At 36.9% G+C, this 22,999-nt stretch overlaps 3 protein-coding genes across 4 annotated transcripts in view; 2 read left to right on the top strand and 1 right to left on the bottom strand.

Moving 5' to 3' along the window:
* Positions 1–1,510: 1,510 nt before the first annotated feature.
* On the bottom strand, positions 1,511–7,699 carry pagr1 (PAXIP1 associated glutamate-rich protein 1). Its single transcript, XM_067429217.1, has 5 exons — positions 7,515–7,699; positions 7,155–7,329; positions 4,390–4,717; positions 2,014–2,102; positions 1,511–1,927 (listed from the first exon to the last, which is right to left on the bottom strand). The coding sequence occupies exons 2-5, from the start codon at positions 7,315–7,317 to the stop codon at positions 1,677–1,679; spliced, it is 831 nt and encodes a 276-aa protein (XP_067285318.1). The 5' UTR covers positions 7,318–7,329; positions 7,515–7,699; the 3' UTR covers positions 1,511–1,676.
* Positions 7,700–8,128: 429 nt separating this feature from the next.
* vps25 (vacuolar protein sorting 25 homolog) lies at positions 8,129–14,224 on the top strand. The gene is made up of 6 exons (XM_067429219.1): positions 8,129–8,261; positions 10,041–10,186; positions 10,518–10,571; positions 10,658–10,746; positions 12,047–12,122; positions 13,490–14,224. The coding sequence occupies exons 1-6, from the start codon at positions 8,215–8,217 to the stop codon at positions 13,600–13,602; spliced, it is 525 nt and encodes a 174-aa protein (XP_067285320.1). The 5' UTR covers positions 8,129–8,214; the 3' UTR covers positions 13,603–14,224.
* Positions 14,225–20,840: 6,616 nt separating this feature from the next.
* The window catches only part of wnk4a (WNK lysine deficient protein kinase 4a), a 65,614-nt gene continuing 63,455 nt past the window's right edge, over positions 20,841–22,999 (top strand). Inside the window, exons 1-2 of one of the 2 annotated variants that reach the window (XM_067429191.1) lie at positions 20,841–20,921; positions 21,141–21,766. In XM_067429191.1, the coding sequence (XP_067285292.1) occupies positions 21,149–21,766 (618 nt within the window). In that variant the 5' untranslated portion in view covers positions 20,841–20,921; positions 21,141–21,148. Of the gene's footprint in view, positions 20,922–21,127; positions 21,767–22,999 lie in introns of those variants that run through there. The other variant, XM_067429192.1, reaches the window with a different exon arrangement.

The following is a 22,999-nucleotide window of genomic DNA, read 5'->3' as shown; positions in this document are numbered from 1 at the left end:
TTTTTTCTTCTTTTTTTAACTCAAATTTGTTAAAGAAAAACAAAAAAAGATATTGTTATTGATATTGTACAATTTGTTAACATGGCCACTTGAACTAACAATTAAAATACTTCTAAAGCATTTATTAATCTTATTTTAATGTAAATTTTAACATTTTTATGTTAACCAAAACATGATTAACATAAAGTATTAATATTATTTAAGGAACTGAGCTAACATTAACTATTCAAGTTGTATTTTATTAACTAATGTTCGAGGATATATGTAAAAATTTATATGTATTAAACACTTTGTGCAAATAGTTTTAGTTTAGGGGGGGAAAAGGGTTAGTTTACCCCAAAATGTTAAATTCTGTCTTTCCTCACCCCATGTCGTTACAAACACGTAAGACCTTAATTCGTCTTCAGAACACAAAGACTGACACAGAAAAATAAAGTCTTTATTTTTGTTTGTTTTTTTGCAGACAAAGGGTATTCTCGACACTTCATAAGATTAAGCTGGAACCCCTGGAGTCACGTGGACTATTTTAAGAAAGAGATCGTTGTGTTGCTGTGGGGTCAGAAAACCTCTTGGATTTCATCAAAAATATCTTAATTTGTGTTCTGAAGACGAACGAAGGTCTTAGGGGTTTGGATCGATTTCCCGCGAATGCTCACACAAATACATCTTACCTAAATAAATGTAAAATCTTATCACAAATATGTAAATATAAGGTTCTTGAATTAATTTCCATCACACATTAATGAAAGTTGTTACATTTATGAATCATTGAATACATTTACAAATCGTCACAGGTGCGTACACTGCTTTGCATCTGTGTGTGGTATTTTTGAGACCTTCATGGCAGGTTAAGATTCATAAATACCTTTTTTTTGGAGGATGTTCTGTTTCTGCCAATCACACACAGTGAGCTTTTAATCCACCCATCAAAACGCTCCTTACTGAACAGAAATCTTTTGTGACCGGTGTTTTGTTTTGCTCTATCCTCTGCGCTTCAAGGTCAAGGGTTACTCTTTCGCCGCAAGTCAATGTGTACGGCCATCAGTCGGAAGAGAGTTATTTTAGTTTATAACGTTTTAAATATGGATATTTTCCTTTTATTATGATGGATGCATTTTTTTGGGCTTTAAAATCTCATCCTCTTGTAAGACATTGATTAGCTGGTTCAGGTGCGTTTATTCGAGGTTGGAGCTAAACTCTAACTAGAACTCATCGGGCCGAGTTTGGAGACCCCTGCTCTAGTCACCGCCTTTATAAAGCTTGGAAGAGTCAGGAGATTTTTACTCTGATTGTGTTCGTCTGAAAGAGGAGTCATATACACCTAGGATAGCTTACGGGGGAGAAAACATGGGCTAATTTTCATTTTTGGGTGAACTATCCCATTAACAAAAATTGATAAATACAATGACATATATTTCATTAACCAACACAAACTATTGGAACATTATTGTAAAGTGTTACAAAGAGATTAATATAATATAAATAATAAAAAAATAGCAAAACACCAGAATCTGACCAAGACATTTATTCACATTATAAAAAAACTTTGAATAAAAAAGACAACATCAGTAAAATATGAACATCTCATTGTCCAATGCAAAATAATGAATTATGTTGAGTTGTGGTAGAGACCCTTATAAAAACCTGGGCTTTGTTCAAGCAGTCTGTAGTTTTCCTCAGTATCTCCTCTGTCTGGGACTGAAGACAGTGCTGGGGTCGCTGTCTCTTTCTCGTTCTTTTTCCCGCTCGCGCTGACTGTTCGGCGATAGGGGCGGCTCGACAGCAGGCCCAGCCCGCGCTTTATCGCTTTTAAAAAGGTCACGACCTGTCCTTAGGATCTGCTCCTCCATTTTTCTGTGCCGCTTCATGTCCGACAGCACTTTGTCCAGCCGGGCCTCACGTCTGACCGACGAGCGGGCAGAGGAACCTGGGAATCGGCTCAGCATTATTCATTTATATTGTGTTTGATAATATATCCAAATCCATACATTGTGGAAAAACATGTTATCACACCTGGTGTCCTGCGGCGATTGAGGAAAGAGTTCTTGGGGGTTGACATATTCTGCTCTTCATCAAAATCAAATTCAGTTGGTGTGAGGGCCCTGCAGAACACACACATAGATCAATACATTTTTCTTATTCAAAAATGGCGTTGCCTGCTGTGTATATAAAACACAGTATAACAGTAATATTGTGAAATATTATTACAAGTAAAAATAACTTTTCTATGTGAAATGTGAATATATTTAAAATGTAATTTATTCCTGTGCTCAAAGCTGAAGTCTTCAGTGTCACATGATCCTTCACTAATCATCAAATGAGGATTTACTGCTTAAGAAACATTTCTGATTATTATTAGTGTTGAAAACGGTTGTGCTTCTCCCTATGTTTTTAGGGTAACTAAGATTTCAAATAAATGTCCTTTTGAACTTTGTATTCATCAAATAATTCTGAAAAAGCTGAAATACTAGAACCATTAATAACTGAGCAGTAAATCCTTAAATCAGAATGATTTTTGAAGGATCATGTGACACTGAAGACTGAATTAATGCTGCTGATGCTTTTTATAACAGGAATAAATTACAGCTTAAAATATATTCAAATAGAAAACATTGTCTTAAAAATAGTAATAATATTTCACAGTATTACTTTTTCTGAATAAATAAATGCTGTCTTGAACAGAAGAGACTTCTTTCAAAAACATTCAAAAAATCGTTTGTTATAATGCAAACTTAAAATATAAAAACAAAACCATAATATCGTGAAGTATTATTACAATTTAAAATAACTTTTTTAAATATATATTATTATAAAATGTAGTAGAAAGTTCAAAAGAGCAGCATTTATCTGAAATAGAAAGCTTTTGTACGTTATATACTGCTTTTGAAACATTTGGGGACCATGAGAATTTTTGCGGGGAAAGGAAATAATCATTAATACTTTTATTAAGCAATTAAATTATGCATTAAATTGATCAAAAGTGACAGCAAACACATTAACAATTTTACAAAATATTCTCTGAACTTTCTATTCATCAAAGAATTTGTTTTCAACACTGATAATGATCCTAAATGTCTCGAGGAGCATCAAATCTTCATATCAGAATGATTTCTGAAGGATCATGTGACACTGAAGACTGGAATAATGATGCTGAAAATTACATTTTAAAACATTCAAATAGAAAGCAGTTTTTTTAATTCTAATAATATTTCACAGTATTGCTGTTTTTACTGTTTTAGATCTAATAGATGCAGCCTTTTTTTAAAAAAAAATCACAGAAAATTTTACTTATTCGAAACCTTTGATCGTGCAGTCCATATAAACTGCGAACACCCTGCATACCGAAGCCATTTGTGGACTCGCTAATTATTATTAACGCTAGAAATGACTATAAATTCCCTTCTATGAGGTGTGCCATAAGGCTTACGTAATAAAAATTGGTAATATGTAAGAAACTCTCCGTCATTATTTGCCAAACAACAGTCATTTTTTAATATCAGCCAGATAAGAAGGGTTTCAGGTAGGCGGATCCACTACGGCTTCTGTTGTCATGTATCGTCATCACTGTCCCGTGTTCCTAATGGTTCGCTGACATAATGCGCAGAGAAAGCTCTACGCGAATCGCTCGCCCAACAGGAAAAATGCCTCAACTCAATCATCACAATCCCAGCTCTACGGGTATGTGCGACGGCATGTCTCAACAGGTAAATGTCAGCTGCTTTCAATAAAAGGTCCAACAAAAGGTCCAATACTTTTAGCTGTTTTGCTATGTGTCATGAGAGTAAGCAATTGAGTAGCCAGAAATCTGTATAGAGTGAACTCCACCGTTTTGCTTATAATAAACCCATCTAATATAGATCACTATATCTAACACATCTGCATTTTTTTTCATTGAAAAGATGCACCACCCATTATACCCGGTTAAAGAAGTTACCGTTCGCCACTAAAATAGACACATTTCTCCATCTGCTCTGCAAAAATGTTTTTCTTACTTAGTATTTTTGTCTGGTTTCTGGTCAAACTATCTAAAAATTATTACATTAAGAAAAAAAATACTAGACAAGTAAAAATTATTGTTTTGTTTTGGGAAAAAAATCACTCAAAATTTAGAGAGCTTTTGCTTAAAATAAGCAAAATAATTTGCCAATGGGGTAAAATAAATAATCTTGTTTTCTGTTTGAATTAAGATTATTTTTCTTACCCCATTAGCAGATTATTTTGCTTATTTTAAGCAAAAACTCTCTAAATTTTGAGTGATTTTTTAAAATTATTTTTGCTTCTCTAGTAAAAACTTCTTGTTTTAAGAATTTTTAGATGTTTGAAATAGAAATGGCAAAAATACTACGTAAGAAAAGCTTTTTTTGCAGTGTGTGTTATATTCTGACTTACTTGCGCTCATTGTCCTCTTGTTTGGCGTCCTGTGAGTCTTCTCCATCTCTCTCAGGTGAGGGCGTGCGTGGAGGGGTCGGATGTCGGCGCGGAAGAGGGACCCACTTCAGCTCGAGCGCTTCTCCTTTAGCCAGGAGCTCATACAGCCGTTTGATCTCCTCGGGTGGAGGCATCCAGTTCTTGGGGTCCTCCATCTCCTCGTCGCTGTACGGGATCTCCCAGTCCTCCTCAGTCTGCTGCAGCTTCCCTTCACCGCCTCCATTCATTTCTCCAGCCGTGGTTATTCCCTCTTTCTGCTCCTCTGCATCCATGGCTTCTTTGTCTCCCTCTACACAGAAGCCATCACAGTGTTCATAAATGTATTATGACAATATCTCAAAGAACACGCTCGCACACCTTACAAAAAGTGATGCCATGGCACTTTAAAGGGTTAGTTCACCAAAAATGAAATTTATGTCATTAATTACTCACCCTAATGTCGTTCCACACCCGTAAGACCTCCGTTTATCTTCAGAACACAGTTTAAGATATTTTATATTTAGTCGGAGAGCGTATGCAAGTGTATGCACACTATACTGTCCATGTCCAGAAAGGGAATAAAAACATCATTAGAGTAGTCCATATGAGACATCAGTGGGTTAATTAGAATCTCTTGAAGCATCGAAAATACATTTTGGTCCAAAAATAACAAAAACTACGACTTTATTCAGCATTTTCTTCTCTTCTGCATCTGTTTTCAGTCCTCAAATAAAGATTCAAGCGGTCATGAATCAGCGTATTAATTCATGATTTGGATCGCGTGTCAAACTGCTGAAATCACGTGACATTGGCGATCTGAATCATGAATTAATACGCTGATTCATGACCGCTTGAATCTTTATTTGAGGACTGAAAACAGATGCAGAAGAGAAGACAATGCTGAATAAAGTCGTAGTTTTTGTTATTTTTGGACCAAAATGTATTTTCGATGCTTCAAGAGACTCTAATTAACCCACTGATGTTTTATATGGACTACTCTGATGATGTTTTTATTCCCTTTCTGGACATGGACAGTATAGTGTGCATACACTTTCATATGCTCTCGGACTAAACAGGTGAGGAACGACATTACGGTAAGCCATTAATGGCATCAATTTCATTTTTGGGTGAACTAAACCTTTAATATACAGTCTCTCCAAGGTACAATAAGTAACAAACGAATATAAAAAGCATGATATAGAGCAGGGAATTTCAATGTTTCAGATGCCATGGATGGACCCCAAATATGATCAAATGTCTACAATATTATTTGGAAAATATTGAGTTTCTACTATTTAGTTTCCTACTCATTATTTATCATGGAAACTTGTTTCCACCACATAAAATATAATAGCGACTTTTTAATCCCACAATTTGTACTTTTTTCCCCCTCACAATACTCATAAAAAAGGTCAGAACTGTAAGACATGCATCGCAATTGTGAGAGGAAAAAGATCAGAATTGTGGTTTTTACAATTTTATTCCTAGAATTTAGAGAAAAAAGATTGGGTCATTCCGTGTCAAATCAACCAAATCTCGGAAACTTCCCCAGCTGGCAAGCAAACTTTGGAAAAACAATATTTACGGCACTCAGACAGGTAGCCCTTCCTTTTCACTTCTCTTGAAAAGGAAACAGACAAGTAGCAGCTGAATGAGTAACCTGTATTATTACTGTATGCAAGGAATCCACATTTGTTTTTCGACCACTGAAAATGTGGACAATTGACCAATTTACTGATGGAGCCACATTAAGATCTCCATATCTCTACGATTGAACCATCAAGGGCCTTTAAAATTAATATATTAAAAGGAAAGTTTGTTAAAAAACAGAATCTAAAAAGATATTGAGATACCTTAAATACTTCTTGCAATATGCTATAGGCATGCAAACATGAGGCAAAAAACCCAAGAAGTACTTTTTCCTATTTTTGAACTGTCACAATTGACATATAATACAATAAAGATGGAGTCAGTCACCAGATTTGACTACTAGACCTACCAATCTCTGTGTGAAAATAACGATGCTGCCATCTTTGTAAAGTGATTTTTAACCCCTTTAAATTTGGCTCCAAATCTCAGGTGAAAACCTGATGGTGAAATCCCAAAACTGTGATTACTCAGTAAATATACATCCCCAACATTTAATATTTTGGCTTTCATCACTATTTATGTTTGTCTTTCTAAAATTTGGGGACCTCTGGTTAAGTCGACACAGAATGACCCAATTGTGAGCAAAATATTCTGAATTTAGAGTCACAATTAGCTTTTTTTGTGTGCTGTTAAATTAATTAAATCCGATTAATCACATCCAAAATAAAAGTTTGTGTTTACATAATATATGTTGTTAATTATGTGTATATAAATAAATACACATACATGTATTTAAGACCTATTTGCATGTATATCCTGTTATATATATATATACATATTTTATATATAAATATAGATTTTTTTCTTAAATATATACATGCATGTGTGTGTATTTATATAAAAATAAAAGTACACATGCATATATAATGAAAACACAAACTTTTATTTTGGATGCGAGTAATCGATTTGACAGCACTATTTTTATTTTATTTTACTCCATAACATAAACAAGCTTCCATATATTAGTAAGTTCGCAGTATTGTACTGCTAGATGTATTATTTATTACTATTTTTTTACACTGTTTTTCCTCTATAAACTTTTCCACGCACTCCCAGACACTTTGAAACCCCCCGGGAGATCAGCATAAAGCCCATACTTGAGTCATCCTCCGTTGTAGTATCCTTGGCGGTCTCAGTTGTCTCCTCATCTCGTTCTTTATCCTTTTCTTCCTCTTTTTCTGCAGTTTTGTCCTGTTCACTCACTCCCATAGACTCTACCCCCTCCGCTAGAGAGGACTGTGCCTCCTCTGCCGCCTGCATCTTTCTGCACACCTGCGGAAAAGCAAACTAACGTTAATGATTTCATATTTCATGGTTCTGTGTCAATAACGTTAACAGTTACATCATTTTCTGACTAACGTTAACGTTAGTTCGGCGACCAGGTTCGCTGAGCTTCATTCAGAAACATTCAATATGATTTATACAGCAAAAAAATGAAGAGGCGGCGGCAAACTTACAGTTGTTTCCCCACCTCTGTTAGTAACAGCTGCGCGGAATAGTAAAACGCATTAATGTGTTATAATTTCAGAAAATAATACTGCATTAGTTTTCATGGCACTGTTTATTTCGGCGCCTTGACGTCAATCGTCTCATGTCCCGGATGAGAGGATCCGCCCACAGCGCCACCGCGCGCTCGAATGACCGTTACACACCTTCCTGTTTAGATAGATAGATAGATAGATAGATAGATAGATAGATAGATAGATAGATAGATAGATAGATAGATAGATAGATAGATAGATAGATAGATAGATAGATAGATAGATAGATAGATAGATAGATAGATAGATAGATAGATAGATAGATAGATAGATAGATAGATAGATAGAAGGGTTTACTGATCCTCCACTTGCTTTTATGCATATGATAGATTTACCATAGACTGTAAAAAAAAATATTTACCCATAGTAATAACGACATGTAACGAAACTGTTAATAAATCGCAATTTTTGAATTCGAATTTTATATATTTCACTAGATGTCAAAACATACTAAACTAATTTAGAAATAAAATGTTGTATTTTTTCTCAATTTGGATAAAAGAGTAGGGATTGCTTTGAAAAGACTTTTAATTTGGCGGGTGTTTCCCATAATTCCAGCAGAGCGGAAACAGATTGAAGCGGAGCCGCACATCAACAGAACTACTACAAATCTGCGATGAGTTTTGAGTGGCCCTGGCAGTATAACTTTCCTCCATTTTTTACGTAAGTAAATCCCTTTGTCAGTGACCGCAGATGGAACCATCAGTATCATGTTTACAATATTGTCTGAATACTTTGTTTAATTGTAAAATATATACGTTTGCATCGTGAATAAAGCTGCTGTTTGCATTCCGCTACGGAAGTAATCAAATCACCACAGTTGACACTTCACGCACAGTTCAAAAAATTGTGCTGAAATTAAATATAATTACCGGTATGTATTATTATACTTACTATTACAATATTTCATATAGCATTTAAATGCTGTATGACTTGAAATGCTTAGTGAGGTAAAGGAAAGCTTATACGACCAGAACAGCCATGCTTCTGTGATTTTGAACAAGAAGAAATTTTAATAAAGTTTAAATTGCATTGTATAAAGATTAAACAGTGCCATGCTTAGTGGAAACTTGAAAATATTAGGACATTTTGAAAATGACCAGCCTTGGAAAAGTTATTTTACATCTCATGGGAATTAAATATAAGTAAGTTAGTTCTCCTAAAGTATTTCTGAAAGGTGATTCTTAAAAATACTGGATGATTGATCGCATCCAAAATACACGTTTGTGTTTACATAATATATCTGTAAATAAATAATCATCTCTTCCATGAGCACTTTACCTCATGGAGAAAAAAAAAGGACCCACTTTATATTAGGTGGCCTTAAGTAATGTACTAACATTGTAATTAATAAATAAGTGATTCTATGCACTTATTGTGTACATACATGTTTTTACATTGTACTTACATTTTCAAAAACACCTGCATGGAATTACGTCTGTAATTCATTTCTGTAGTTACATTTGTAGTTACAGAGTTGGCACTTCCCTTACACCTAACCCTACCCTTAAACTGACCCACACCACCACACCTGACCCTAACCCTACCCTTAAACTGACCCACACCACCACACCTGACCCTAACCCTACCCGTATCTCACCTCAATATCAGCAAAGGTGTTTTGCAATACACAGGAACACAGTAAGTACATTGTACTTATTTTTTATGTAAGTACATAGTACTTAAGGCCACCTAATATAAAGTGGGGCCAAAAATATTAATAATTTTCCTCTATTTCCTCCCTTTTCTAGCTTGTGCTGCTTTAAATGTCCAAAACGTAGTATTTCATGCACTTTTTCTTTTTCTTTTTTCATTTCACCTCTTAATGACGGATTGCTTTCTGTATCCCTTAGTTGTAAGTTGCTGGATAAAAGCATCTGCTAAATGAATAAATGTAAATCTGAAAATGACACCCACGGGGAAACAATACATCTCCATTGACTTTGTATTGCGTGAGGCTGCTTCCTTGTCATTAGTAAGGACACCCTGTCACATAGCAGCTTTTAGGCATTGTACTTTTGTTATAAGTCAGAAATGACAAGGAGGCAGCCTCACGCAATACAAAGTCAATGGAGAGGAATACATTGTCACTAAATGTGCTCTGTCTCTTTAGAGTGTTGCAGGTGTGACGTCACTTTTTACATTTTGTCCATCAAGATAATCATCACAGATAAACACAGCTTTTATTCATGTTGAAGCCTAAATGCAGTCGCCAGAAGTAAAAAGCTTATTTCAGCCATTTAAACAAAATCTCATTCAAAAAACCCATTGATTAGGGAACCGAAAGTGCTAAAATACTAACTTGCCTTTGTGTTTTGGCCTACAAAGTGATGTTATACTCTATTGCACCACTCTATTGTTTCAAATTATTAAGTTAAATGTTAGTACATAGTGGTTAAAGACACTTAAAGTTGCACCCTATTGTTTTATTATGTTTTACAGATTGCAGCCAAATGCCGACACGAGACAGAAGCAGTTGGCGGCATGGTGTTCACTCGTGCTGTCTTACTGCCGTCAGCGCAAGCTCTTCACACTGGACGTGCTCGAGGCGCAGGAAAGCCCTATGTTCAACAACAAGAAGATTGAGAGTATCCTTCTTATGTATGAGATAAATCAGGGGTGGGCAATTCAAGTCCTGGAGGGCTACTGGTCTGCAGTTTAGCTCCAAACCTGATCAAACTCACCTGCCTGTAACCTTCTAGTAATCCTTAAAAAAATCCTGAAAATCCTAAAAACATTGATTAGTTGGGTTAGGTGTGTTTGATTAGGGTTGAAGCTAAACTCGGCAGGACATTGGCCCTCCAGGACTCAAATCGCCCACCCCTGATATAGATGATGAGAGGACATGTTGTGGATTAAGGAGGCTATTTTTTCTGCCATTGCTTGCCATGTATATTTCCCATAACTTGATTTGTTCAGGAAAACTTTCAGTTGAAGCCATACAAGTAGTTTTTGAAGAATTGAGAAAAAAAGGTGGGATGAAATAAGCATTTACAAGAAGACACGGTTTCGCAGATTGTAAAATGAGATTTATAATTGAGTTCTTTGCTTTGACACAGGAAACCTGGAATGGTTGGATAAAAATAAATCACGATGTCTTATAATGTGGAGGAGACCGGAAGAGTGGGGCAAAATCATTTATCAGTGGGTGAGAATATCCTGTGCATTATCAAACAACGATTGAGTTACTTTAAAGACCATCCTGTTCAACATCTGTTTTACACGTTAGAGTGGTGCCTTTTAAGATGACAAGCAAGAATTGACTATTGCACTTCTGCTTCGTAAGGACCGTCATTTAGGTCTCTGTAGTGAAAGGCCCGATATACTTCTAGCGAAATAGAAGGATAAACCGATATGTAATTTCGAACAAAATCGAAATTATAATATATTGTGTAAAGTGCTATATAAATAAACGGTATATGACTTGACTTGAGTGTCGAATAGCAGAGCTGGTGCAAATTCCACATCGCTATGATCAAATGCTTTCTCAACGGCTGTTTTCTCACTGCTGTCAGTTTTGTTGTTTATTTTGTTACTGAGAGGAAAGCACACTGCACATATTTACATATTTATCTAAACGTTGCTCTCCGCAGCATCAGGATGTTCTGCTGGTCACGTATTTTGAACTTTGCCGTGAGTGTATCTGTGCCTGAAGATGTCCACTGACATGTCAGACAGGTTATAATGTGGTTGTGATAAAAGAGATTATTGAAATGCAGCCCTACCCACAATGCAATATTTGGAGAATAAAGATATTTTTAGCTGATTATTATTACACTTGCATATTTTAGTGACAGAAAAGGCTGTATACATGCTACCATGATTTATAGATACTTTACAATTAAAGGTAAAAAAATAATAATACTTTTTGATGGGAGTGGAGAGGTCTACTGACAACTGGGAAATTAAAGAATGCAGACGGATCATTTCCATAAGGACCAACACAATCTACCAAGAGCAGCGCATATTAAAATATGGAAAAATACTTGCTTTTTTTTGGAGGTGGTAAATAATCATGCAAACACCAGTAAATTAATGAGCGCCAAGTAAATCGCTGCGCATGATTCATTTAAATACTCTCCTCCCATAAAAGGGAAACTCCCACAAATGCATATGAATAATGCAATAAGATCTGCCCTAAAAATAACCCTGTCCACACCTTTTCACCGCTAATTTATAACTGCTTGTCTTTAGTAAATCCCAACAGTAGTTTTTAAATGTCAAAAAAGGGTTTGCGTTAGTAAATCTGGCCCTAAATATCTTACTACTGTATACTGTCACATTTGATCAATTTAAAAAAGTATGAATTTCTTTTAAAATAAATTTTACTGACCCCAAACTTACTGACATATTAACTCTTTATGCTGATAAAAACTTATTTTGTCCAGCTAGTGATCTGTTAAATCAAGTATTTTTTTAAGTGCATCTTCTTTTCCCCCTCAATGTAGGTTTCCAAAAATGGCATGGTCAACTCAGTGTTTACACTTTATGAACTCTCTAATGGGGATGACACAGAAAAAGAAGGTATCAAATTATATCTAATGTACATTATTGCTCTTCATCAGTAAAGTAGTATTATACACCGATCAGGCATAACAATATTATCCTAATATTGTGTTGGTCCCCCTTTTGCTGACAAACCAGCCCTGACCCATCAAGGCATTCACTCCACTAGACCCCTGAAGGTGTGCTCTGGTATCTGGCACCAAGATGTTAGCAGCAGATCCTTTAAGTTCTGTAAGTTGCAAAGTGGGGCCTCCATGGATCGGACTTGTTTGTTCAGCACATCCCACAGATGCTCGATTGGATTGAGATCTGGGGAAATTTGGAGGCCAAGTCAACGCCTCAAACTGGTTGTTGTGCTCCTCAAACCATTCCTGAAGCATTTGTGCTTTGTGTCAGGAGCATTATCCTGCTGGAAGAGCCACAGCCACCAGGGAATACTGTTTCCATGAAAGGCTGTACATAGTCTGAAACAATGCTTAGGTAGGTGGAGCGTGTCAAAGTTACATCCACATGGATGGAGGACCCAAGGTTTCCCAGCAGAACATTGCCCAAAGCATCACACTGCCTCCGCTGGCTTTCCTTTTTCCCATAGTGCATCCTGGGGCCATGTGTTCCTCAGGAAAGCGACACACACACATCTGACCATCCACTTGATGTAAAAGAAAACGTGATTCATCAGACCAGGCCACCTTCTTCCATTGCTCTGTGGTCCAGTTCTGGTGCTCACGTGTTACTGTCGGTGCTTTCGGCAGAGGTCAGGGGTCAGCATGGGCACCATGACTGGTCTGCGGCTATGCCGCCCCATACACAACAAACTGATGCTCTGTGTATTCTGACACCTTTCTATCAGAACCAGCATTAACTTCTAGAGCAGTTTGAGCTCATCTGTTTGATCGGACCACATGGGCCAGCCTTCGCTCCTCACGTGCATCAATGAGCCTTGGCTGCCCATGACCCTGTGGCCGGTTCTCCACTGTTCCTTCCTTGGAGCACTTTTGATAGATACTGACCACTGCAGACCGGGAACAGCCCACAAGAGCTGCAGTTTTGGAGATGCTCTGACCCAGTCGTCTAGCCTCACAATTTGGCCCTTGTCTTACTCGCAAATCCTTCTGCTTGCTCATTTTTCCTGCTTCTAACACATCAACTTTAAGGACAAAATGTTCACTTGCCTCCTAATATATCCCACCCACTAACAGGTTCTGTGATGAAGAGATAATCAGTGTTATTCACTTTGCCTGCCAGTGGTCATAATGTTATGCCTGTCGGTGCATATATCTGTATATATAGATTAACTAGTTGTGATTTACTGTGTACCTTGCACAGCTCTCAGGTCACTGTAAAGCAGCTGTGGTTTTCACTGATCTGTTTCTCTTATCTTTTAGAGTTCCATGGATTGGAGGATTGGATGTTGCTGCGTTCACTGCAGGCCCTGCAGGCTGATGGGAAGGCAGAAATCATCTCTATGGATGATGGAAAAGGAGTCAAGTTCTTTTGAATCAGGTTTTCTCAAGTCAGACTTTGGGATGGGGTGTTGGGTTTCTGTCAGCCCAGCATCATCTTTTGTCCACTTGGGATCTTGTTTGGACTGTATATCACACTCCACCAATAAATCATTAAGTTATTATTTGGAACTTGAGCCCAAACTAAATGTAAGGGTCTTCCTTGTCGGAACATGTTTAAATTGGTGGTTTTACACCTGTCAAAACTGGAGCCGAGTAAAGAAACCAAGATTTTGTTCTTAGCCATTATGCATACAAAGCGAAATGTCAGACCAAAACTAAGGAATATCTTAATGTAGAACGAGACTAAATCCATTTATTTGTGTACATATGTTTTTATTTCACTCCCTTTATTGCTGTCAATCCTGAAAGACTCTTGTTCTACTTGAATCTTTGTTCTGTGTAGAACCACAAAGCCTAATCTCAGACGTGGCTTTTGTGAATCCTCCAATGCTTCCTTGTTTCTGATGGCAGTGGAATTCATATCAACATAATGCTGAAATCTGGTAGCATTGACTCCTTTTCCCCGACTGTCACTGTATCTTACCACCTTTTATACTAATGTAATACTGTACAAATAAATGATGGAGGCGTTTTCAGTTCCCTCCTTGAAACTGCTCTGCGTTTGGTTTGACTGAAGCTCTTAGCCTAAATATATGGTTTTCAAATGCTTGTGGAAATATTGAACCACGGCTTACAGCAAAGTCATCTGCTCTATTCTTCTAACACAACAGTTGATATGCTGTAATTATTTCTAATGCTTATTTGGATGAGGAGTTTAAAACAAATTTTTGGGATATGTATAAAAATGTCTAAATGTTTAAAGGTAAAAATCTATTATATACTATGCACAAAAAAAAGAAAATCATAAAAATCATTAATAGCATTTAATTTAATATTCTTTGGGGGAAAATTAGTTGATAGTTAAAGGTGGCTTGAAATTTAAAGGTCCTGTTCTTCGTGATTCCATCTTTCAAACTTTAGTTAGTGTGTAATAACTGTAAAATTATAATGCTCAAAGTTCAATGCCAAGCGAGATATTTTATTTAACAGAAGTTCCCTTTCAAAGCCTACAGCGAACGGCCGGTTTGGACTACACCTCTGCACTTCCTGCTGTAATGACGTCACTAGAACCGTTTGTTGACGAACCCTCCGCCCACAAGAACACGCAAAATAGGGGGCGTGGTCTCGTTGCTCTCCCACCTAGAGAAGAGCGCGCATTCAGCGCTTGCATCTCCCCGTTATGGTAATAGGCGGGACCTTTCCGGGCAAAGTGCGCTAAGCTGCTGTCCAATCGCAACACGGGAAGCGCTGGCCCAATCAGAACTCGTTACGTGTTTCTGAAGGAGGGACTTCATAGAACAAGGAAATCATCAGGCGGTTTTTAGGACAGAGGCTGTACAGATAAGTAAATTGTGTGAAAAATACTGTTTTTTTACACGCGAAACATGAACTCATGTTATATTGCACACTGTAAACATAATCAAAGCTTCGAAAACACGCGAAGAACGAGACTTTTAAGTTGTGATTAGACTTTTCTTCACAATTGTGACGTATTTCCTAGGGAAACGGCTTCTCGGACAAAAATAAAACAAAAAAATCGTATGGTGGGAATTGATTGGATGGTTGTGGTTTGCCATTGGTGGATCTCATGTGAGTGACAGGTTGCCCCGCCCTCATCAGAGAAGAGACTGCCTTACAATTGTAGTCCATTACTGAATGCAAATTACATGATAGAAATTGTAACTAGTAACATAATCTATTACATTACACTTTTACCTATCTTGATTATAACATTGATTTCAACAGAAAAGGAAAATATAAAAGATTAAAAAATAAGATTTGGGGAGAATCAATGAATTCTGAATAATTTACTGCCATTTTGTGAATATTAAGTAATCAATCAAAAAGTAACTCTTCTGATTAAGTATTTTAAAAGGTATTATACAAGTATTTACATTTTGGAATCTGATTATATAATCCAGATTGCATACTTACATAATATATATTTTTACATATAATTTGCTAAATCCTTTGTTCTTCTATTTTTATATATGATGGTCAGGAAGAAAGAAAGAGTGACAGGTGGCGTTCACATGCGTGCCACAGTATGATGAAACAGCACCCTCTGCTGAACATCAGTTTACACAATAATGCCCTGCCTCTTTATTATCATCCCTGAGGGCCAGTTTAGTGTTGACCACACATAATGGAACAGACAGACAGAGATACAAGTGTACTAATATACTTACAATAATGTATTAAATGTATTAAACACAATATAGTAAGTTGAATAAAATATTAATATGGAAGTACAGTTCTGTGCTCTGAGTAAATGAAGCCTCCGGTATGAATGATGCTTTGTTCTGGATGTGATAGATTGTTAGATATGAAGTTCTGTGAGAATAAATGGAGTTACTTAATGAGAAATGCAAAATATTTGACCCCCCCCCCCCCCCCAGATGTGGAATGTTGCTTTTATTAGAAGACCAAAATATTCCAGACAAAAACATGACACGCTTAGCCCTTTTTAAATATATTCGTATTATTAGTGTTAATCGTGTCCTCAATCCAACATGAGAAAAGTCTAAAATTGTCCAAACAGATTGAAAGGGGTTTGTGGCTTTAATTTAATTAGATTTTTTGTATGAGTGTGTATGAGTAACTATGAAAGTCAAGGACAACTTTATAATTTAATAAACTCTCTGAAGTAACTGTTCCCAATTGATTTGTTGATTGTCATCGTTAGTTCTCAGGAAACATCCGCTGGCTGGGACTCAAGTTGTCAAATTTCACTATATGATATATAATAAATACACATATAATTATAACTAGATAAACTAACTTTGAAGTTGGCTTGAGAAATCTAATGTAGTTTAAATGTCTAATAGTTTAGACATTGAACATTTGCACAGGATGATTGGGGAGTAATTTGTTCTTATTTTGTCTTCTGTAAAATAAAGTACAGCTTCTGCAGGACTGTACTAAAATAAAGATTTTTAAATAAAATAAGAACAATTTCCAAACATCCTGTTCAAGTTTATGCCCACTGGCTTTTAATGTGTGTTGCCTTGAGCATCAGTGAATGTTCGCAGCTTTTGATCATCCTGGTCAGATGTAATAACCCAGTGTTTGGGTAGTTTTTGTGTTACCCAGATCCTGGGTCAGACATAAAATCCCTGGGGTTGAGTTATATATTGCAGGGTTTTTGCGCCCTCTTCAGGTGAGAGCAATGTAGCTCCGTCAAACTGGTGCATGTTTACGATAAAATACAGGTTTGTGTACATTTTATTTAATATATCAATTCGTTATTGTGCTTTAGTCGTTTAATTTTATGTAAAGCAGCATGCAAGGGTGCGATGCGATGTGCGATGTGACGATGCGAGTCACTTAAACAAATGTCGTGTTGGTCTTTTTGCGCCATGGAAAGCCCTGATGCCTTGCATACATTTTTAAAATACAAAAAGACAAAATATGAATATTTGCTGTAAGGAAAATAAGTATTTGAACACCCTGCTATTTTGCAAGTTCTCCCACTTAGAAATCATTGAGGGGTCTGAAATTGTCATCATAGGTGAATGTCCACTGTGGGAGACAATCTTTAAAAAAAAAAAAAGGGATTTTGGCCCACTCCTCCACACAGATCTTCTCTAGATCAGTCAGGTTTCTGGCCTGTCGCTGAGAAACACAGAGTTTGAGCTCCCTCCAAAGTAGGCATGTGCCGATATTAATTTTTCATGCTGCGATTAATTGATGAAGTTTTATCACGATATACGATATTATCACGATATTTAAATAAGTTGAAGAAGAAAAAAAAAAGTGTTGCCATAGCATAACAGCTTTAAGAACTATTTTTGTAAGAACAAAAATAACTGAATGTTTAAATACAATAATGCACCAAAAATATATACAGCTCTGGAAAAAAATTAAGAGACCACTTAACATTGAGAAACAATGAGAAATCAATATTAAGTGGTCTCTTGATTTTTTTCAGACCTGTAAAAGTACAATTTTCAAACACATTAAAGTGCAAAAGAATTAGGCTATAAAGAACAACAGGTAGGCTTACAAATTACAATAAGGTCTCATTATTTAATGCATTAACTAAGATTGAGCAACAGCTACATTTGGTACAGAAAGTATAATGTTTTTGGTAATGTTAGTTAAGAAATACTGATCATTGTTAGTTTTATCTTAGGTCCATTAAAAGTTATTTTGATTTTGATTTTAATGTTATTAAAAAGTAACTTAGAAATTAACATAGAATGATTAATTCTTTATAAGTATTTTTCATTGTCAGTTTGGTAATAATAAATTAACATGTTAACTAATGAAGTCGTATCTCAAAGTTATACTGAACAATAACAAATAATTAGAACAGTTCTAATTATTAGGGTTGTAGTCCAGATTAAAACATAAAATGTTTAAATTTGAAAATAAATAGCCTATTAAGTCTTTAAGTATTAAGTATTAGGTGCTGTGATGAACAACATTGAGATTACAAAAACGAATGGCTGTTTTAAAAACTACACGCGTTTTTTTGTTTGTTTGCTGGTTTCCGGGGTAACCGGCTTCATTCTGCAGTTCATCAGCGCCCTCTGCTGTCACTGAGCGGCACTTCAGCAGCGCGTCTCCTTCAGCGGTTCAGTCATGTGCAAACTTGTTTATATCTGAGCGCGTCCCTTTGACGCAGAATACAGCGGTGTTGAGCATTTATACGGTTGATGGGCAAAGTATTCTTGAGTGCATTATAAAAAAAATTATAAATTGTTAATAAATTATTATTTACGAGATTTTAAAGTGCCCACGATAACAATATCGTGCATATTCATTATCGTGATAAATCGCATTATCGAAAATCGGCACATGTCTACTCCAAAGATTCTATATTGGGTTTAGGTTTGGAGACTGGCTAGGCCATGCCAGAACCTTGATATGCTTCTTACAGAGCCACTCTTTGGTTATCCTGTCTGTGTGCTTCGGGTCATTGTCATGTTGGAAGACCCAGCCTCGACCCATCTTCAATGCTCTAACTGAGGGAAGGAGGTTGTTCCCCAAAATCTCGCAATACATGGCCCTGGTCATCCTCTCCTTAATACAGTGCAGTCGCCCTGTCCCATGTGCAGAAAAACACTCCCAAAGCATGATGCTACCACCCCCATGCTTCACAGTAGGGATGGTGTTCTTGGGAAAGTACTCATCATTCTTCTTCCTCCAAACACGTTTAGTGGAATTATGACCAAAAAGTTCTATTTTGGTCTCATCTGACCACATGACTTTCTCCCATGACTCCTCTGGATCATCCAAATGGTCACTGGCAAACTTAAGATGGGCCTGGCCATGTGCTGGTTTAAGAAGGGGAACCTTCCGTGCCATGTATGATTTCAAACCATGACGTCTTAGTGTATTACCAACAGTAACCTTGGGATCGGTGGTCCTAGCTCTTTACAGGTCATTGCTCTTCTCATGTAGTTCTGGGCTGATTTCTAACCTTTTTTTAGGATCTTTGAGACCCCACGAGGTGAGATCTTGCATGGAGCCCCAGTTCGAGGGAGACTGACAGTCATGTTTAGCTTCTTCCATTTTCTAATGATTGCTCCAACAGTGGACCTTTTTTCACTAAGCTGCTTGGCAATTTCCCTGTAGCCCTTTCCAGCCTCGTGGAGGTGTACAATTTTGTCTCTAGTGTCTTTGGACAGCTCTTTGGTCTTGGCCATATTAGTAGTTGGATTCTTACTGAGTGTATGGGGTGGACAGGTGTCTTTAAGCAACTAACAACCTCAAACAGGTGCATCTAATTTAGGATAATAAATGGAGTGGAGGTGGACATTTTAAAGACATACTAACAGGTCTTTGAGGGTCAGAATTCTAGCTGATAGACAGGTGTTCAAATACTTATTTGCAGCTGTATCATACAAATACATAGTTTAAAATCATATATTGTGATCTCTGAATTCGTTTTTTTTTTTAGATTATGTCTCTCACAGTGGACATGCACCTACGATGACAATTTCAGACCCCTCCATGATTTCCAAGTGGGAGAACTTACAAAATAGCAGGGTGTTCAAATACTTATTTTCCTCACTGTATGATGTTAAAATATGTTCTCAGAAGTGTACTCTGATTGTATATGAACAGGTTATGGAACCAGTCACATATTTCAGCTACAAGAGAAACGTAAGGCGGTGTTCTGATGTTAGAAGTTCCCCCAGCTGAACATGACCCAAGCTCCGGCACGAGATCCAGCGCTGTTACGGTGGAAACAGACTGGTCAATTTGGCCTACCCATGAATAAATAGTTATAAATATTAAATTTTTACTTCTAAAATTTGTTAAATGAGCTCAAATGTTGGTAAAATTATATATATATATATATATATATATATATATATATATATATATATATATATATATATATATATATATATATATATATATATATAATTTTTACAATATAGCATTTTTAAATAGTGTTGTATATATACACTATTTAAAAAATGCTATATTGTAAAATATTATTGATAATAAAGAAATCATCAGGCAAGCCAGTGGTTGTGTCGAGTATTATTAAGAAGTTTAAGAGGATTTTAAGTTAATATGTAGACATGAATGTATCATGTGTGAAGAAAAAAAAGCTAGTATTATTAACTGAATCAACTAAATCAACCCATTATGCCGGGCTAAAAAAACAACCCAATTTCCTGGGTAAAATGAAACCAACATGTGTTCTGTTCTATGTTTACCAGGCCTTGGTTTGAAAACGACCCAAAATGGGTTGTTTTGTGTGGGTTGTGTTAAACCCAGGTGTTTTTTTTTTTTTGAGTGAAGTGAATCAATTGGAATTAGTGAGTAAAAGCTGTTTTTGTTTTGTTTGTTTTTTTGCCAAAAAATATATTTGTTTTTTGTACAAAAAACGACTAAAGATCATATCAAGTGAGACAAGCAACACAAAAAAATAATTCTGAAAAACAATCTAGAACCGGGGGGGGGGGGGGGGGGGGTCCGTCACGACAATGATCATATTTGTGCGGCCCCTAAAAATGAAAAGAAAAAAGAAAAGTTTACTCCAAGCGGCCCGACGCGCGGTGTTCTGATGGCACAGATAGATCTAGTCACTGACGAACTCGAGCCTGCAGTGAAACCCGACGCTGCGGGACTCAGGTGAAGGGGGCGGAGTCAGTCGCTCACTCACTGTGAAGAGCTGTCGAGCACGCGCGCCTCTGCAGAATGCGCAGCAGCCGCGCGCGTGTGCGGAGCGACTCGAGTGTCATGTGCGATTTCAATTCTGGAGGCATTTCAGACTGCTCTAAATGAGGTAAATCTGAGTTTACTAGCGCGTTGTGTGTGCTATATTCTATATAAAGAACTATAACTATATTGTTGATGTTACCATTATAACATAATTTGCATTTATAGTTGTCACATTTTCTTCTAAAAGTGGAGAAAAGACGCAACTGTTTGGCACATAATGTCCTTGATGCATTGCGTTTAACGCGCGCTCTTGTTTATTTCTCTTTTGTGATGCTTTGAGCAGTCTTCATCATGTCTCATGCCGAAGTTGAGTTCGCTGGACGTGCTTTTCCAGGTTTACCTGTTGAATTAGAGGAGGACTGTCTCCCCAGAGTGCCAATGCTGCGAACGCACTCCTTGAGCGCGAGGAGGAACTCATACGTGCTTCATAAACTCAGTGTGGATATTGACCCGCAAATATACACCGAGACACTCTCTAAAGCTCTGTCGTGGTCTTCTGAAAACATATTATTGTCTTCAGAGAGCAGAACTGCAGAAGATAAAACAGACCCTCCATCTCCATGTTCTCCACCTGTGGTCTCCAGCCCAGAGTCTTCTACACCCAGCGCCGATTCAGCAGCTCCAGGGGACTGGAGAGGCTCCGTCCAGACGCCTCTGTCCCCTGCTCCGGATGCCAGTTCAGACTCGGACATTGAGGGGTCCAAGGTCGTGCATGTGGTACCACGAAGCCCCTTTATGAGCAGACTGGAACAGGATGAGAAGGAGGACATCGAGACCAAAGCCGTGGCCATCTCGCCGGATGGAAGGTATCTGAAGTTCAACATTGAAATTGGGAGAGGGTCGTTCAAGACGGTCTACAAGGGGCTGGACACAGAGACCACGGTGGAAGTGGCATGGTGCGAGTTACAGGTAAGGTCTCTTTCTTAAAAGGTATGGCAATGTTGAATAGTCCATGAGTGTTGGCAGGTCTAATGATTTTTAGACCTGATGCACAAACTATCCATATACTATATTTTAAAGCAAATTCCAGATGTGTGGCACAGGAGCCTATCAGACAATTTGACTTCTGCATGGATGCTTGGAAAAGCACATGTGGGTGTTTTAGCTGCCTTGTGTGTCTTTTGTACTGAACAGAAATCTAAAATTAAGAGCCATTAACCTAACAAATCGCAACATTATAACATTTGATTTTAAACAAGTCTTCATTGAAATTGGGAAAACTAGTCATCCCATAAAGCATTGCAAAGACATAATCTACAGTACAGTATACAGTATTTATAGCCATTTATTAGAAGTATAAAAACATAAGCATTGCTAGATCTACTTTTCTCAGTAAGGAAGGTTACATTAGTTAACATGAACCAAAGCAAACAGTTCTAAACTATGTATTAATCTCAATGTTCATTTGAACATATACTAATGCTTTAATAAAATGAAAAGTTGCATTGGTTAATATTATGTAATGGGTATAAAGTAACATTTGCAAATGTTCAATAAATATACTTTAACAAATGCATTGTTCAGCTGATGTATTAAATTATGTTGACTAATGGAGTATTTGGTAAAGCGGTGCCCTTTTTTGCTGTGAATTTCACTTGGGTAAGGGTGAATTTTTCTGATTTGTGGGTAGTTTTTAATTGGAAATTTGCCAGTTAAATATGTTTTTATTTTTAAAAAGTTGAAATCATGTTGAATAGTGAAACTTTTTAGGAGTGAATACCATCACAAACGTATCTCAGAGCTCATGGAAGGTCTGCCTTGAGAGGTTTATTGTTTCATTAAAATTAGAGCTCATTTGGTGTAAAATGGAGATTGTAGTTCTCCCACAATTCGGACAAACATTAGACAACTAAACAAAATCACATGCAAACTAAAATGTTCATTGCTTTCGTCTATTTGAAAAAATGGTGCCAATGTCTCATTCAGAAAGACTGGTTTCATTATTGGATAAATCAGCATTTGTGAATAAATCTTTTAAATTAATGATTTACAAACCCTTCTTTGTACACTTGGCATTAAGATGCATTTTGGTCGATCGGATCACATGTAGACAAGGGAGACACATTCCTGTTCACACCTGAAGTTTTAATCTGTCTCATTTGTCCACTTTTAACCACTTCTGTCCTGATTTCTTTGAGGGGA

Source organism: Pseudorasbora parva, chromosome 21 (genome assembly GCF_024679245.1).
Source record: "Pseudorasbora parva isolate DD20220531a chromosome 21, ASM2467924v1, whole genome shotgun sequence".
NCBI lineage: Eukaryota > Metazoa > Chordata > Actinopteri > Cypriniformes > Gobionidae > Pseudorasbora > Pseudorasbora parva.
This window is presented reverse-complemented; position numbering and strand designations above follow the sequence as displayed.